General features: G+C 38.8%; 1 protein-coding gene across 9 annotated transcripts in view; it reads right to left on the bottom strand.

The window, feature by feature from the left end:
* PIP5K1B (phosphatidylinositol-4-phosphate 5-kinase type 1 beta) overlaps window positions 1–18996 on the bottom strand; it is a 330062-nt gene that overhangs the window by 97980 nt on the left and 213086 nt on the right. For all 9 annotated transcript variants that reach the window (XM_073806188.1, XM_019934739.3, XM_073806189.1 and 6 more), the window contains 4 exons: window positions 8821–9032; window positions 7410–7493; window positions 7238–7286; window positions 4315–4399 (listed from right to left, as the gene is read on the bottom strand). In XM_073806188.1, the coding sequence (XP_073662289.1) occupies window positions 4315–4399; window positions 7238–7286; window positions 7410–7493; window positions 8821–9032 (430 nt within the window). The remainder of the gene's footprint in view (window positions 1–4314; window positions 4400–7237; window positions 7287–7409; window positions 7494–8820; window positions 9033–18996) is intronic.

Below are 18996 nucleotides of genomic sequence, written 5' to 3'. Positions count from 1 at the left end.
AATGGTTGAACTTCACCAGTACTTAAGAAATACAAAATAAAACAACCAGATAACATCTTTTACTTATCCAAGTAGCACAATTTAAAAAGAATAATTCTGGCTAAAGGCTAGAAGAATATAGACTCTCGTGGAAGTCTAGAGTGGCATAATCATTCTGTGCAGTTATCTGCATTTTAAACCCTTAGTACTTCTTCTTGGAATCTATCCTAAAGAAATAGTCATAAGCTTGGACACCATATTTATCTAAAATCATGTTCACAAAAATACTCGTTAGAAAAAGGAGAAATAATGTAAATGTCCAAATGATAGAATCTTAAATAGATTAGGGCATACCCATATAATTTTAATGTTGTAGTGTAATTTTAAATGGTTTCTTTGTACAATATACAGTGATACGGGAAACTATTCATATTATAATATGTGAAAAATAGAGGACATATACATAAAATTGTACACCACTATGCTACCATTTTTATATAAACACACAAAGCACAGTAATAAAGATGGTAGGAAGTATGTGAAAATATTAGTAGTGGAGGATCTGAATAGACATTTTTCCAGTGATGACACAGAGATGCCAACAGAAATGGCTGTTATCTGAAAGATGACAAATAATAACTGTTGGTGAAGATGTTGAGAAAAGGGAACGCTTAGGCACTGTTAGTGGGAAGGTAAATTGACCAGCCACTATGGAAAACGGTATGGAGATTCCTCAAAAAGCTGAAAATAGAACTACCATATGATCCAGCAATTCCACTGCTGGATACTCATCCAAAGGAAACAAAACATTAATTAGAAAAGATACACGCATGCCTATGTTCACTGTAGCATTATTTACAACAGCCAAGATATGTGAGCAACCTATGTGCTCACCCATCAATAGATGAATAGATAAAGAAGATCACACACACACACACTGGAATATTACTCAGCCATAAAAAAGAATGAAATCTTGCCATTTGTGACCTCATGGATGGACCTACAGGGTATTATGCTAAATGAAATAAGTCAGACAAAGAAAGATAAATACTGTATGATTTCATTTATATGTGAAATCTAAAAAACAAAACAAACGAACAAACGTAAGAAAACAGAAACAGAATTATAGATACAGAGAACAAACAGGTAGCTGCTGGGCAGATGGTGGTGGGAGAAATAGGTGAGGGAGATTAAGAGGTACAAACTTCTAGTTGCAAAATAAATGAGTCATGAGTATGAAATGTACAGTGTAGGGAGTAGCCGATAATTATGTGATATCTTTGTATGGTGACACATCATAAGTAGACTTATCGTGGTGATCAGTTTGAAATGTATAAAAATATCAAATCACTCTGTTGCATAACAGGAACTAACACAGTGTTGTAGATCGATTATACTTCAAAACTAAACACACTCATAGAAAAAGAGATCAGACTTGTGGCTACCAGAGGCTGGGGGTGGGCGGTGGAGGGGGAATTGGACGAAGGTGGTCAAAAGGTACAAACTTCCAGTTACAAGATAAATAAGCACTAGGGATGTGATGTACAACATGGTGAATATAACGAACACTTCTGCATGTTATAAAGTATAGTTGTTGGGAGAGTAAATCCTAAGAGTTCTCATCATAAGGAAAAACTTTTTTCTATTTCTTTAATTTTGTATCTCTGTGAGATGATGGCTGTCATTAAACTTACTGTGCTCATCATTTCATGATGTATGTAAGTCAAACCATTAGGCTGCACACCTTAAACTTATACAGTGCTGTATGGCAATTATATCTCAATAAAACTGGAAGAAAAAATATTTATAGTGGATATTTCTGGGTTGTGAGATATCAAATAATCTTTATGGTTTTCTTTGTATTTTCCAATATTTTTACATCGAAACGGTTTTACTCTCACAAAAATTAACTCAACATGGATTAAAGACTTAAACATAAGACCTGAAACTGTAAAACTCCTGAAAGAAAACATAGGGAAAAGTTCCTCAACAATGATCTTAGCAATGACTTTTTGGATATTACACCAAAAGCACAAGCAACAAAAGCAAAATAAACAAGTGGGACTACATCAAACTAAAAAACATCTGCATAGCAAAAGAAACAATCAATAAAATAAAGAGGCAGCCTACAGAATGCGAGAAAATATTTGCAAACCATATATCAGATAAGGGGTTAATATTCACAATACATAAAGAACTCATAAAACACAATAGTAACAAAAGCAAATAATCTGATTAAAAATTGGGCAAGGACCTGAATAGACATTTTTCAAAGAAGACATACAGATGGCCAACAGATACATGAAAAGATGCTTAACATAACTAATCATTAGGGAAATGCAAATCAAAACCACAATGAGATATCACCTCATACCTGTCAGAATGGCTATTATGAAAAAGACAAAAAAAAACAAATGTTGGTGAGGATGTGAAGAAAAGGTAGTCCTAGTACACTCTTGGTGGAAATGTAAATTAGTGCAGCCACTATGGAAAACAGTATGGAGTTTCCTCAAAAAATTAAAAAGAGAACTACCCTATGACTAGCAATCCCACTTCTGGGTATGTATCTGAAGGAAATGAAGTCACTATCTTGAAGAGATATCTGCATTTCCATGTTCACTGAGGCATTATTCACAACAGCCAAGACATGGAAACAACCTAAGCGTCCACTGACAGATGAATGGATAGAAAAAAATAAGGAAATCCCACCACTTGTGACAATATAGATGGACCGTGACAGTATTATGCTAAGTGAAATAAACCAGAAAGAGAAAGACAAATACTGTATGATCTCACTTACATGTGCTAAAAAATTGAACTCATAGACATAGAGAGTAGAAGAATTGTTACTTGAGGCTGACGGGTGGGTGAAATGGGGAGACATTGGTCGAAGGGGACCAACTTCCAATTATAAGATGAATAAGTTCTTGAAATCTAATATACAGCATGGAGACTATAGTTAATAATTCTGTCTTACACACTGGAAAGTTACTAAGACGGTAGATCTTAAATGTTCTCACCACACAAACACATACACACACACACAATTTGTAATTATGTGAGATGATGAAAGTCTTAAGTAACCTAATTGTGATAATCATTTTGCAATATATATGTGCATCAAATCATCACACTGTACACCTTAAACTTACATAATGTTATATGTCAATTATATCTCAATAAAGCTGGGAAAAAAAGCCTTAAAAAAGAAATTGTTTTACTTTCATTAACAAAAAACTCCAATAAATATTATAAGAAAAAAATCTGCCTTATATAAATACAAAATATGAACATTCTACTCTTTCAGTTTTTTTTGTGTGCTAAATTGTTATGAAATTGGACCACAAAATACATAAATGATAAAATAACATAAGTAACAACAGGGTTACTTTTTCCTTTTCATATAGTTAAAAAATTTTCTACATAAATAATACACATCCATTATGGAAAAATTGATAAATATTGATGTAAAGAAAAAGAAAATGCCACACAATCTCATGGTTCGGAATAACCATTGTTAACTTTGGGTTTAGTTTGCTCTTCTTTTTTTATGTCCTTATGGTTTAAAGTTAGGGTATTGATTTGAGATCTTTCTTCTTTTTTAATGTAGGCATTTATAGCTATAAATTTCCCTCTGAGCACTGACTTTGCAGCATCCTCTAAGTTTTAGGAATGTGTATTTTCATTTCCATTCATCTCTAAGTTTTTCCTAATTTCACTGTGTTTTCTTCTTTTACCCATTGGTAGTTTGAGAGTGTGTTGTTTAATTTTCACATATTTGTGAATTTTCCAGTTTTCACTCTTTATTGATTCATTCCATTGTGATTGGAAAAGACACTTTGCGTGATTTCAATCTTTTAAAATCTATTGAAATGTGTTTTGAGGACTAACATATGGTCTATTCTGGAGAACACTCCATGAGAATAACTACTGTTAACATTTTTATATATCCCATTAGAATTTTGTTGTGCATTTAGGTATGCAGACCAATAACTATATATATGTGAATGAAGCTAGCTATAAGGACTAAATGTACCTTTAATACATCATTTTTTATTTGTTGCATATTATTCCATTATTTAACTGTATCATAACATATTTAACCAATATATTATAGGGTTGGATTTTAGGCACTTTATAATTTTTTCCAGCACAAAATTAGACTTTAATGATTACAGCATCAATAAATACCTGGCTAGGATACTTAACCATAGTTACTAAGTGATTACCACTTTTGGGAGATAAATAGTCCCAACTCTTCCAATAAAAATCTTACAAAGTGAAGTCAGCCAGTAAGTGCTAAAGGTAAAAAAAAGAAATTCATAAAAATCTTACCTTGAATTTTCTTGAAAACTCTGGAATTCATAAACTTTAGAAATCTGTCTGCATAAAAGCTTGGTCTATGAACCGAAACAGTGTCCTGAAAAGACAAATCAGGTACCAGAGGTTTACCTCTCAGTTTGTTTCAAGCTAGAGGAAAGCTCTGTGCAGTTGGCTCTCTGTTAGCCAATGTCCTTAACCAGAAGGTGGGGATGTTGGGAGCCACAAAAGAGTGATGCCCATGTGCTGTGTGCCCAGGAGCTGGGTTGGGGCAGGAAGCACAAGGCTCAATCTGAGCAGAGGTTCCAGATACTCATGGTGAAACAGAGCATTAAGAGGGGCAGGGGTGAGATAGCAAAGACTCTGCTTCATAAACCCAAACAGCTGATCCTTGTTCCACTGTGTGCCATGAGGGGCTTTTAAATTCCATTTTTTAACATGGAAGCCAGTGCCTCAAGTGTCATCTGGAATAAAGACATATCACTTTCAGTCAGGAACAAAAACTGGGGACATAAAGGAGCAAAACAGCCCTAAAGTAAGAGTGAGATAGAGGGCAAAAAAAAAAGTTTGCTGGTTTCACTTCCCAATAATAAGGTATGTAGACACCGGGAAGACTCCTAGGAGACAAGGCTGACTGATGACCCCTGTTATGTTCAATTTATCTACTAATTAGATAGAGTTGAATTGAATTAAATTGTTAATTCTCTCATGCTTGGTAGGAGTCTTAAGGACTGAGGGGGCATTTTATTACAAGTCCAGGAAAGAAGATGGATGAAGGAGCTAATTCTATATGTTTATTCAGTAGTCATTTATTTACTATCCAAGATACACATTCCTAAAAATAGTAAATTTGCTTATTTAGTGCTCCATTTTGATTTCAGGTTCATGGCGTCCAACAGGGAAACTTCTAAAAATTTACGTTTAGATACTATAAAGTGTCTGTGATGGGTTTAGAAGAAAAAACACACACTGGACCAGAATCCAGAGACCCGGTTCTGGTGTTAGCTCTAATTTTAAAAAGCTGTGTGGTTCTGGGTAAAGACACTATCTCAGTGCCTCAGTCTTTTCATCTGTGAAACTGGGTGTTACAATGAGGCATAAGGTAATTCTGTAATGATTGAGTTACGAAGGACACAGTATGGAGAAACCCTCTTTGCCAAGTTAAAATGGTCCCCTAGACTATCAGTGATGCTGCAGATGTGGTGGAAAATTTCCCACTGGTTTGACATGCACTCTCCCCAGTATTCAGTCAGCTCCTGTTGGAAGTGGACACAAATTCACAAGTACCATCATTTAAAAATATGTACGATGCAAGATGATTAAGATTCTTGCTTTCCAAGAGAAGTTAGATTGTGATTCTCCTTGGTATGAAGAAGCAGTGTTTAAAGAAGAGGCACTTTTGTAAAAAGACAAAAATAAGTCTTAATTATTGCTTATAATTATACAAATATATAATCAGCACAGAGATGCTGATTATATATTTGTGTAATTAAAAAAAGACACCAAAAAACAGAAGATATATCTTATTTAGACAAAAGTAGGGGCTCCTTAGAAGCATCTGACCAATAGAGGACTAGGCCATTCAGAGCACAAATCTCATTTGGTAACAGGGAATTGAAATTGTGTCAATAAACAGAAGGAGAATGAAACAGAGGGTGTTTACTCTCTTTCTCTTCCATGTTCAAGGCATTAATGTAGTTGCTACTTTTCTCAGCTAGAAGGAAAAAAAATTAACCTACCATCTTGGCCTTTTCATAAAAAGAATCTTTGATTTGAGTAACAAGCCTAAGTTTGATTCTCAGAAACAAACTTGTGAACCTGTTGTTTAAAAGTGCATTCTGTCGAAGGTCATTCCTTAGCCTGTGGACAAAATGCAGATCTTTCATGCTGAAAGGTTATTCCCAGTCTTCCACAGAACTGAAAAAGTGGGTGTTCTTTTCCAAAAAAGGAGAAGAATAGCATCTATAATTTATCTTTGCTTCAAAGGAAAGCATCTGCTAACATCTTAAAAAAATGTGTGAGCAAATCTTTGACCAATATATTCTCTGGAAGTGTCACTTTGAGTTATTAACTGAGGGAGGTTGAGGCCATAAATGTTCTGTCAACAGCAGGAAGTTCAAATTTAACATCTAGATAGGAAGTCTCGTGTGTGTGTGTGTGTGTGTGCGTGCGCGTGCATGTGCGTGTACAGAGAGAGAGAGAGACAGAGGCTGCTCTTACATAACCGATGGTTTTCTTCAGTCATGCCACTTCTGGGTCCAAAAGACATCCTCATGTCAGTCAGCCTTTGTCATGTATAAATCCAACACAACCGAAAAAGTTTTCCCTTCCTATGTCCTTATTATGTTAGGCATCATGTTGAACACTAAGGGGCATTATTTATTTTAACCCTCACATCAGCCTATGAGGCAGGTACGAGGTACTATTACTAGGCTTCTGCTACAAATGGGAAACCAGGCTAAGAGATGACAAGCAAGCAATGTGTCTGGGACACATGGCTAGTAAAGTGGTTTGAACGCAGAGTTCAAGCCCAGGGCTGTTTACCATCAAAGTAGGGTTCAAATCCCTCTGAAGCTTGGTCTTGGGACAACTTGAGTTCAAGTGCCCTACTGGTCTTCCCAGCGTCTTTGAAAAGTCTCCTCCTTTTTCTCACCATCTCATAATTGGGCCCTGCAGATTGCACATAAAAACGAGACCTCATTTTGTTTTTCTGGCCTCTACCTAGTCACCGGCTGGATGGCCTCTATTTGAAGAGCTATTCACATTTATGTTGTCTTTGTCCTTAGATTTGAACCAATCTGCTAGCCTGAGACTCTGAGTTTATAAAGATCTTTGTTTCCTTTCCTCTTCAAGTGACATGGCTTCCTAGACATACTTTGAAGTCTCTGAGAAATCAGAAAAATATACAGTTTAATAAGGAGCATGATAAATCACTTACCCCATCATAAACAAGAGCTTTCCAGGAATGTTCCAACTTTTTCATTAACCTAAACATAAATGGACAGAAAAATAAAAATAAGAAGATAAAATCACTCCCATTTGGTGAATTTTCAGAACATTTCACTCATTTATTGTGAAATAATAAAAGACTACTTCCCCAAATTTCTTACCTATATGATTGCAGAATATCAATAATGCCCATAAATAAAAGTAGCTTTTCTCCCTTATGGCTTTTAGCTGGAATGCCTCCCATTCTGTGAATAGAGCAAAAGAGAAAAAATTTATATGAATAGGAAGTTAAAAATCATTTCTAATAAACAGACTGTAAATGAAAATGGGTAGTCTCTAAGAATCCTGGACTCTCTCTCCCTTCATCTTTTTTTTTTTTTTTTTTGCTTCAGCTAAAGTCTTCCTGGGAATCCAGAATGATGTACCTCCCCTGAAGGAGAATAACACCATAGCTGTCAATTCTGAAGAGCTGGATGGGAAGAATTCACTTAAAAAATCATTCCTACTTTAAAACCAAGAGCAAGAATTTTAAAGTATTTCAAAATACTGCTCATCAAAAATGCAAAACTTTTATATACTTACCATGAGATTTTTAAATAAAATATAGAACAGCACAAAGAAAAAGTATATAAAGAATCCATTCCTAGGATGCAAAGATAAACACTATCAACATTTGGTACATCTTTCCTCTGTGTGTGTATATTTATTAATACACAAAAGCTATTATTTAATTTATCATGTTTTATAACCTGAATTTTTCACTTGCTAAATGATGAACATTTCTTCATATTCAGTGCTAATGTGCTTTTAATGGCTGTATAGTACTTCACTATACTGATACAGAATAATTTGTTTAATGAGTTATTGGACATTTAGATGGATTTATAGGAAGGATTAAAAAAATCTTTAATGTGTATGAATTTCCTTCATAAAAGTGAAATGTGCCTGTGATTTAGTCATTGTTGGAGAAATGATTTCTTTCTTTCAGTCTCCTTGCTCAGCTAAGTACACACACGTGACACAACCAAAGAAAATTACTGAAATGGTTGACTGTAATTGTTTCTGTTAGTCAATGTGCACTTTTTATACATGCAAACTAATCCTGCAGTTACTATCACACCTCGTTGAAGCAAGAGATCACATCTGCCAGGGTATAGGACTAGGACAACAGAATCCTCTAACGCACATAAAAAGCTCTGAATTGCGGACATAACTTCTGGCCTGTATTTGCTTAAATACATGTTTATTCAAATTCAAAGAATATTCACCCTGTTTGTGGTGGATGTTTTGAATATGTAGTAAATAGAGATAAAAACATTTTTAGCCATTGTTAAAAAATGGAGCCATTTGAAAAAAGAAACCATGTGGGTGAAAGAATGGCAATAACTCGAAAAACTGCCACTCATCTAGTTATCCGTGGATGAAAGGAAATAAGGCTGGCTTAATCCACTTTAGCACCAGGTAGGAATCTATTCCTAAAGAGCCACCATGAAGGGAACATGCTTGCATTTAATTACCCAATGACGTTGGCTGCCACGATCAAGGAAATGTGTGGGCAGGTGCTGCACTTACGTGTCCGGGTTCTCTGTGATGATCCCGTCTCCTGATTTCCCTGGACCCTGGATGGATTCCATGGCTGTTGAGTAGAGGACCTTTTGCATCCCAGACCGCTTAGCATCAGGCACATTTTGTGAAATTTCCTCTTCTTTCTCTTTGAGGGAATGGTCCAAGATGTGGATTCCCAGCAAAAGGCTATAGTCCATGATCTTGAAGCTTTCCAGCACCTGAGTAAGGAAAAGAACAAGGAGGCCCGTCACTCAAATGGCTTGTAACTCTCATCTGCGCAGAATCAGAGAGATACGCAGACATGCAGCTCTTGCTTGCCTCCCAGAGGGTGGCTGAGAGAGGAAAAATCAAAATAAAAACATTTGAGGTTATGATTAGGTCATGTGCAGTAAGGATTATCACCATGGCTCCGAGATGATATTTTTATGTAAATATAGAATAAGCACATCTTTCCTCAGCACTCCATGAATGTTTCACCAACAGCATTTATTGAACACTTTCCATGTGCCAGGTGTTAAACGGTTCATTCGGATTCAATCCTCACAACTCTTTGAGCTAGGTGCTATTATTATCTCTGTATTACAGATGCAAAAAATGAGACACAGAGAGAGAGATAATTTGCTCAATATCACACAGCTCATAACTCACACTGCCGGGATTTGAACCCAGGCAGTCAACTCCAGCATCTTAGGTACTAGAGGAGAGACACCAACAACCAATGGTTTCTACAAGCCTGTATACCCTCCTCAGCACAAAGACTCAGCTGGAATGGGCTTTTGTCTGAAATCTGTTCTCATAAACTTTCATCTTCCTAGAGTTTAGTGGTCTCCTTTTCAAAGCTTGACTTTCAAAGTTATCATTCGGTTCCCTGCAGCAAGTCTTTCCTAAATGTATCGTCTCAACAAAGAACAGGACTCACTGTTTAATTATCCACTCAGCAAACAGTGGGAAAGAGAAGGAATTGAAAGTAGCTGGATGCAGCCAAAGGAGATAGCAATGCTCTGACAGGAAAACGACGGAGACACGGTCGAGATGCGAGACAGGCCATCAACATGGCTTCCGAGTGTGGGTAAGTCTTTGACACTCAGGACCCTTCAAGTGAGGAAGAGTGTTCAGGAGGGGTTCAGGAAAATGGGGTGTGTTCCTCTATGATAAAGTTCTTTTCCTAATAGTTTGTCTATGATTCTCTTCCTACAACAGGTTTTTTTTTTCTTCTTTTCTTTTTTTTTTTTAACACCTTGGCATTTTTCACACAAAGTTGCTCAGGAAATCAAAACAGCCCAGAAAGACCAGTTTGCACAGCAGAATAGCTATCTCTGAACCAACAAGATAATCTATCACTGTATCCTAGCTAGGAAATGCCTTTGAAGATCAGAGTCTATAGATAATTGTTTAACCAGGGATTGAATACGTACCCAGAATATCTTACACTTCTCATTCTCCCTCAGCCCAAGTGCTTTTGATCGGGTTATACTTCTGAAAACGGAAATCATAAAAAGCCAACAAGGGCTTCCCTGGTGGTGCAGTGGTTGAGAGTCCGCCTGCCGATGCAGGGGACACGGGTTCGTGCCCCGGTCTGGGAAGATCCCACATGCCGCGGAGCGGCTGGGCCCGTGAGTCATGGCCGCTGAGCCTGCGTGTCTGGAGTCTGTGCTCCGCAACGGGAGAGGCCACAGCAGTGAGAGGCCCGCGTACCGCAAAAAAGAAAGAAAAAAAAAAGCCAACAAAAATATCACTGTACTTTTAGCCTGCTTACTAGTACCCTTTTGGTGTGTCCCGATTCCTTTAAAGGTTCTGGGCTTGTGGTACCCAGGAGCACAGCTTGGATGTTCAGCAGGAAAAGGTTGGCTGACACAGAAATTCTGGTCAATGGGCTATAAAATAATGGCTTCACGATCTGCCGGAGGGAACAGCCCTATGCTCAATGGGTGAAAGTCACAACCTTGTGCCCTGCACAGCTCAAAGTGCCCATTGGTAAATGTCCCCCCACCCCAAAGCAGTGAACTGGTTTCAAAAGCAAATTCTAATCAGTCCCTGTGACAATATTGTAAATGTTCCTAACAGGCATCTAGAGTAGTGAAACCTGAAAGGCACTCGTGGACTCCATATTTGTTTCATTTTTCTCTGCAAAGCATCCATATAATAGTCCTGCTTGTTAATAAGCTTTCTTTATACAATACTTTTTCTTATAATTTCTTATAATACTTTTTAAATGCATGATTCAACGTGAACTGTTTCATTTGTATTTAGAATCTCCTTTCTTGCCCAAGGACAATCCAAAGAGAACATGTGCATTTTATAAGAAATATGAAGTCAGGCTGTGGTCCAACTTCAACTGGTAGACAAGGCAAGAAATGATTTCATTGCTTTAAGTGGTCAAATATTAGTCTGGGTTTATTTAAAAAACATACAAACCAAAACTTAGAGAACTAAGAAAAAGTTACAAATAAATTTTAAACAGAGATTAGTTTCCTCTATACTCTCTTTGTTTTTTTTTGCGGTACGCGGGCCTCTCCCTGTTGTGGCCTCTCCCGTTGCGGAGCACAGGCTCTGGACGCGCAGGCTCAGCGGCCATGGCTCACGGGCCCAGCCGCTCTGCGGCATGTGGAATCCTCCTGGACCGGGGCACGAACCCGCGTCCCCTAGCATCGGCAGGCGGACTCTCAACCACTGCGCCACCAGGGAAGACCCTTTCCTCTGTACTTTTAAACTGGATTGCCAGCAACCCTGAAGGGGCTTCACTGTCCTCAGGGGGCCAGGCTTCTACTTTCTGAGTGAAAGCCTTAAAAAAAAAAAAAAAAGGATAAATTTTATTCCTATTGTGTGGAAAGTTGACCATGATATTTGGATTTGGGGTTAGGGAAAGTCACCATCCATAAAAAATGTTAAGGAAGAAAATGATAAATATATATATATATATATATATATATATATATATATATATATATATATATATATACATTTTTTTTTTTTTTTTTTTTTTTTGCGGTACGCAGGCCTCTCACTGCTGTGGCCTCTCCCATTGCGGAGCACAGGCTCCGGACGTGCAGGCTCAGCGGCCATGGCTCACGGGCCTAGCCGCTCCGCGGCATGTGGGATCTTCCCAGACCGGGGCACGAACCCGTGTCCCCTGCATCGGCAGGCAGAGTCTCAACCACTGCGCCACCAGGGAAGCCCTAGACATATATTTTAAATCAAATTCCCAAACTTGTGTAATGAAAAATTCCGGGAACAGATTTTAGTCACGTGCACTGCAGATCTGCATCAATTACGAACAAAATAGCTCTGTTATTCATATCCTCTCAGATCTTTAATGAAAGGAATCGATACATCTGCCAAATCTTAACATGCGAGCTTTGAGAGGGTGCAACATCCTGCAACGTAACAGACGCCAGTCTAATCAGTCACTCAGGCGCACATTTCCGCCCAGAATGTAAGCCTGACCTCACTGTTGCTGGTGGATCCTGTACCTATGCATTTGCTACGCAAAACACAGTTGCAAGTCAAATACAGGTGCTTTCCCATCTAGCTTGGGCAAGACCTTACTCCAGGAAAGATTCACAGATGTATGTAAAACTGAAAGCAAGCTGAAATACCACAATGCTTTTTATCGTCAGAGCCAGATTATTTTTTCTCTTATTTCTCAAGGACTATTTTTAAGTCAGTAATAATACCGGAATGTGGTATAAAAGTCAATGTTAAAGCAGCTGCTACAAAATCCTGACGATGTGATCAAAACTATCTTTTTCTGACAGAAACAGACTCACAGACTTAGAGAACAAGCTTAAGGTTACCAGGGCGGAAGGGTAGGGGGGAGGGATAGTTAGGGAGTTTGGGATTGACATGTACACACTGCTATATTTAAAAAGGATAACCAACACGGACCTACCGTGTAGCAGAGGGAACTCTGCTCAATATTATGTAACAACCTAAATAGGAAAAGAATTTGAAAAATAATAGATACATGTATATGTATAACTGAATCACTTTGCTGTATACCTGAAACTAACACAACATTGTTAATCAACTATACTCCAATACAAAATAAAAAGTTTTAAAAAACCTATCTTTTTCTGAAATAAAGCATATCCTCTAGGCTCTCATGGCTGGCAACGCATCAGGTATGCTCCCATTCACATATGATTTCTGTAGACTTGGTCTACACCTAACGTGGGAGATGTCCTAACTTAGAATGACAGGCACTGCTATCCTCTTTTCACAGCCAAAGGTCATAAAGAGTGGCCAGTTTTTTCCTTTTCCATCTCTGGGCCATAGCCATTAGCCCTCTGCTAGAAGGAGCCAGAATGGCTGCACGGTTGTAAAGACTTTGTGCTCTGGGGCCAGGTGGCCTCGTTGGACTCGTGGCTCCCCCATTGGTTTGTCCTTGAGCAGAGCATGTAACCTTTCTGGGCCTGGCATCCTCATCTGTAAAACAGAAATAACAGGGACACCTGCCTCACAGAGTTAGTATGAAGATTAGTTCAACCACATCAAGTCTTAGGACAGTCACGGCATACAGAAAGCACCCAATAAATACTACTTTTTCTTGTCGTCCTTGTTCTCTTCCACCTGTAGAATCCATCACTGCTGACCACCCCCCACTGGAACCTCCACTCATCCTCAGCTTCTGGGGCCCAGCTTCTCTTGGTTCTTTGCCTTCCTATTCGTTTTTCCCACTTTTTTCTTCTAGGCCCTAAAAATAGTCACCAGAGTTCTCTCTTCAACTCTTCTCTTTTTCTTCTCTTTGGTAGTGATGTTCATTTACTCTTTTTGCTTGGAAAAAACAAGTTGAGGGTCTAGTCTGTGCCAGGCACCCTGGAAGCTGCCAGATCTTCAGGAGTAAGTAAAACAGACAATGACACCATCCTCAAAATTACACAAGCTTGAACCACAGATTGGAATAAGGCCTGGAAGGAAAAATCAGGGTGCTGTGGAGATACCCCACAAAACGGGGACCTACTTTTGACTGAAGGGTATCAATAGTGTAGGTGAGGGTTGATGGTACTTGAATGAGGTGGCAGCAGGGGAGCTCAAGGGAGATGTGGATAGATTTAAGAATCTTTTAGGGGTAGATTCCAACTATTATTGCTCTACAGACAATTCCTGAAATGTTACCTTTAGTCCAAACTCACTCCTAACCTCCAGTCCTGTACATTTCCCATAGCCTTCTGGACGTTTCTAAACTTCTGTACACTTTCCCCCCAAGGCAGTTCTTTCTCACTTTTTCTCTCTTACCTGAAATCATTCTAATGTGGATTTCAGACTCCATGACTCCTTTTCCTTTCATGAAGTTGCCCAGTCCAGCAGCTTCTATAATCAAAATGATTCTCCTTGCTAAAGCTTTGATTTCAACTTCCCTTTTTTCCCTTTCTGATTCATTCCTGACACCTTTACTTGACCAGGTGACATCACACCTCTCCTCAAAGCCTGTAGTCTCTCACCATTGTTCAAGTGACACTGAAGGTCCTTGCTACCGTGGCCCCAGCCAACATCTCTCTGTTATTTCATACCTGTCTAGAGATACCTCCCAGGCTAGTAAACGGAAATCCCTTAATTACCCCAAAATGTGCCCTGAAGAGGTAAGATGAACAGCTCATGCTGTTCATGTTTCTTCTAGAAGGTCCTTATTCAAATCACACTGTTTTTTCAAAGTCTATCTCAATTCTTAGCTCCATGAAAACTCTACTCATGATCTGCACGAAATATTAGGAAAACACCTCCTCTCTGAAAACCCAAGCACATTATCAGTGCCCCTCTACGGAATAAAATTTGACCCTCGGTTTATCTATACTTTTCCTACGATGCACATAAGGCTGCTCTGCTCACCAAAGACTTGCTTTACTTTGTGCTCCCTGCTGTACACTCAGATCACAGCAGAAATGTGCAGTTGTTATACTGCTTTCCCTGTGAGCAAGCAAGTGAAAAAATATTCAGCAGCAAAAAATGTATAGCAATACATCTTATATCTCAAATATAAGAACTTAGATTCTCCGCTTCACAATTACAATGCTTGTGAAAAATCTTCAGCACTGAAAGCATTTACTGTGATTCTGTGGTCTGTCGTCAGAAAAAAAGAGAGCTAATAGCCTACAGTATTTTCAAACGTTCCCACACCAGAGGTATTTATACGCACTGTGTCAGGGACAAAAATCAAGCTGTTATTTAGAGACTCTGAATTCACTGTTCAGTAGGCACGCAACTAAATGGCAGATAAAAGGCAAGCTTGTTGGTTATAAACTAGTCTGAGCGTGGAAGCTGGTAAGACCATCACATTTCTTTTTAGGAAGGCTTTGCAGAAGGAGCATGTCACAGGCTGGGTCAACTTCAAAGACCCTTTAACTACCCGAGAGTGCTTGGTGCTGAGTTTAAGGTGGAGGCTCTGTTCTGAAACACATCTTAGGGTTTCCTTAGCATTCCTGTCCTCCGTTTCTCTGCTTTTCCAATCTGTAAGGAATGTGAAGTTAAGTTGGCATAAGACTGAGAAAGGAAAATCATCAGATAAGTCCAAAAGACTGTTGAAGAACAGCACCAGAAGATATTAAGAGTGGCAAAAATAATTCAAGTCATCTGTAAGCGATGCTTTATGCAAAGTGGAGAAAGAAGGGTGGTGATGCTAGGAGGAAAAAGATGCTCTTCAATCAGATCTTAGGCAAGGTTTCTAATGACTTCCCATGTCACGGGGGCTCTTATGAAAATTAATCCATTCATTAAATATTTTACTGAGCACCTGTTATGTGCTCAGCACTCTCTTCTTTAGAAATCCTTTGAGCATTCTAGCTAATATGTGATAAAACAAGAACATTGCCATTTTACAACCCCTAATGAATTAACGGATCTAGTCAGTGGTCAGCAATGCCGCTAACATCACAGGAAGAAAGGCATTCTGACACTATGTCCCTCCAGATGCGAGGAGAGAGCACTAAAAATAAAGTCAAACCTAAATCTGACCAAACCTTTAGATCCAACAACCACTCTACAGGAAAAAAAAAAGGGGGAGAGAGGCACATATTAAAAGAAATTATAGGGATGTAATCAACAAAAGCTGGACAATGGAATAAACAAACCAATTTCTTCAACAAATATCCACAATGAAAAAATAAGTGACCAGGGTGAGGGGTGGGGGGTGGATCCTATTTAAATCCTGATCTAAACTATAAAACAAGGTTTTATGTCTGACACAACCAGAAATTTGGACACTGACGAGTAAGAATTGTTAATTTTGTAAAGGTATGATAAAGAGGTTCTAGTTACTTTTACAAAAAGGAGTCCTTAGTTTTTAGGGACTCTTACTAAAATATATTTGAGCAAAATGATGTGATGTTTGGAATGTGCTTCAAATTCTGTGGGGGGGTTGGAAGTGGGCTGAAACAAGATTGGCTACAAGTTGAAAACTGTTGAAGCTGGGTACAGAGTACATGGGTGTTCATTATAATATTCTGTCCACTTTTGCATAGGTTTGAATTTTTCAAAACGTAAAGTCTAATACACTGCTTTGAAATGCTTAGATGAAATGCATTCATATGCCTGTTTAGAGTTAACTTACCACTACCTCTGCTAATGACAGGCAAGAGATGGCACAGACAAAAATAAAAAATTATTTGGGACCTTAACTAAAATAATTAAAGCAGAAAAGTTGTTATGTTCTACACTCATCTCACCTGATCATTCTTTGATGAAAGATCTAAAGACCAACCAAATTAACAAGATGTGGAGCTGACAGGAAGATGTATCAAGGGCCCTGAGTAATTTTCCAACTGGCCTTGTCTAGTCCTTGAATGAAGAGTAAATGGCTGGGCTTCCCTGGTGGCGCAGTGGATAAGAATCTACCTGCCAATGCAGGGGACACAGGTTCGATCCCTGGTCCAGGAAGATCCCACGTGCCGCAGAGCAACTAAGCCCATGCGTCACAACTACTGAGCCTGAACTCTAGAGCCCACGAGCCACAACTACTGAAGCCCACGCACCTAGAGCCCGTGCTCCGCAACAAGAGAAACCACCGCAATGAGAAGCCCACGCACCACAACGAAGACCCAGTGCAGCCAAAAATTAAAAAAATAAAAAAAAAAGAGTAAATGACTGGCAAAAACATTTGTGTTAATTCGATGACACAACACAATTCAAAACGGTATCCTGACATTCCTGGACCCACTGGTTTACGGTAAAACATTCCTGGACCCACTGGTTTACGGTAAAATGAATCCAAGGGTCTGCCATTTACCCGCAAAGTAGGCTCCTTGGAGTACAGCTCCAGAATTACTCACATGTGCAAGCCCAGTTAAAGCTAAATGTTGTTTTATAATTTAACTTAATTTCCTCAACACAGCTCAGAGTGTTCTTTGCTAATATAATAAAGAGAAAAAACAGGCTGTGACAAGCCATACAATTTTGACTGGTAAAGCAGACTGAAATAAATATTCAGTCCTTAGCCTAGTGATGGCAATAGTGTGTTTTTCACTGTGTCTAATGTGGTGATTTAGAATTCTGAGCTGTGCTTGATTACCTTGTACAGAGGCTTTTTTTGCTCACTTAAAAAGCTTAAAGTAATAGAAGTATACCTTAGAGGCACTAGAAATAGTCATTTATTATTTTAAAACCTCTATCTATCTATGAAAAGATATATGAATGAATAATATATATATTCATCATCTTCTATATTAGATGGGTTATGGATCTTTTTCTTTAAAGACACTTTGTTTCTACACATAAATATGTCTTAATAAATTATTTGTAAACAGATTTAAAAGTAACACATTAAAATTGTCAAGGACTTCCCATTTTATCTTTTGGTTTGCTTTGCCATGAGTAATTTGCTTCACTGTGGCTTAACTGGTGGGACAGTTGAGAGTCTGGGGCTGTCCAGCTGTCCAGTGAGACTCAGAGGCCACACGTGGCACAAGTTTCCACATCCACTTCAATGTATGAGGTGCAATTCCTGAATCTTCCTCACTGTCTACTACAGTCCACCTGCTGTGGTGAACTGCCTCTCTGGGTAAAGAGGAAAAAAGTCCTCTTCCCTCCCCTCTGCACTTTAATAAACAAAGACAGCAAAGAAGAATGGGGTAATCTGTCCACAATAAATAAGACCTCAGTGGTCTGGCCTTATGGTTTAAACACTAGGCTTCTTTGAGGCGAGGGCCATATCCTATTCATTTTTATCCCTCCCACAGACTTAGCACAGAGCCTTTTGCAGAGCAAGAATTTAAACTATTTGTTGAATGACATGTAATTAATTTGGTAGGAAGGGAAGGTATAATTTGTCAACCAAGATTCCTGTGGTGGTTTGAAGCCAGAAAAATCAAGCCAAACCATGCTCTGAGATCATAAAAGGTTCCACAGGGCAGGAACAGTCTTAAGTCTGGGAAAGTCATCATTTGTACGGAAAAACTTACGACTTACGAAGAACAAGTACCTACCCGTGGGGTAAGTTTTAAGAAGTGACAGAAAACCCAGGTTGTGGGAGCCGTCACTAGAAATGAATTCTTTGGGGTCTTGAGGTATTTTGATTTATTTAAGAAACAATTATATATGTACATGGTCAAAATTAAAGAAAGCATAGGATAGTAGCTCAGTGCCACATCCCACACAGCATGAGGGTGATGTTTTGAGGTGGAAATAGAATATAGTAAGTGGAGGGCCCTGTAGCAATGTTCTAGTCTCTGTATGTCAAGATGTGATCAATACCCTACATTTTCAATGGTGTGTATCTAAAAAGATGGAGCAATAAAAGAGGGTCAGTCTACACCAGTCCTCAGAGGGAGTTCAACTTTGAATAAGAAGACTATTAAAATTGAGACGTGACTATTTAAACCCGAAAAGACTGAAATATTATTTTTTATTTATTTATTTTTTTTCCGGTACGCGGACCTCTCACTGTTGTGGCCTCTTCCGTTGCGGAGCACAGGCCCCGGACGTGCAGGCCCAGTGGCCATGGCTCACGGGCCCAGCCGCTCCGCGGCATGTGGGATCTTCCTGGACCGGGGCACGAACCTGTGTCCCCTGCATCGGCAGGCGGACTCTCAACCACTGCGCCACCAGGGAAGCCCTGAAATATTATTAATTGGTAAGTTCAAGACTGGATTTTAGTGAGCAAAAGAGTAGTCATGGAAAATTAAGAGACTCAATTTTCCCTACACCTCTGAGTGGAGAGAATAAATTTGCAACCCGGAATCACTGCTTTCTCTG

This window comes from Tursiops truncatus, chromosome 6 (genome assembly GCF_011762595.2).
Source record: "Tursiops truncatus isolate mTurTru1 chromosome 6, mTurTru1.mat.Y, whole genome shotgun sequence".
NCBI lineage: Eukaryota > Metazoa > Chordata > Mammalia > Artiodactyla > Delphinidae > Tursiops > Tursiops truncatus.
Note: the sequence above shows the minus strand (reverse complement) of the source record. Positions and strands in the feature narration are given on the sequence as shown.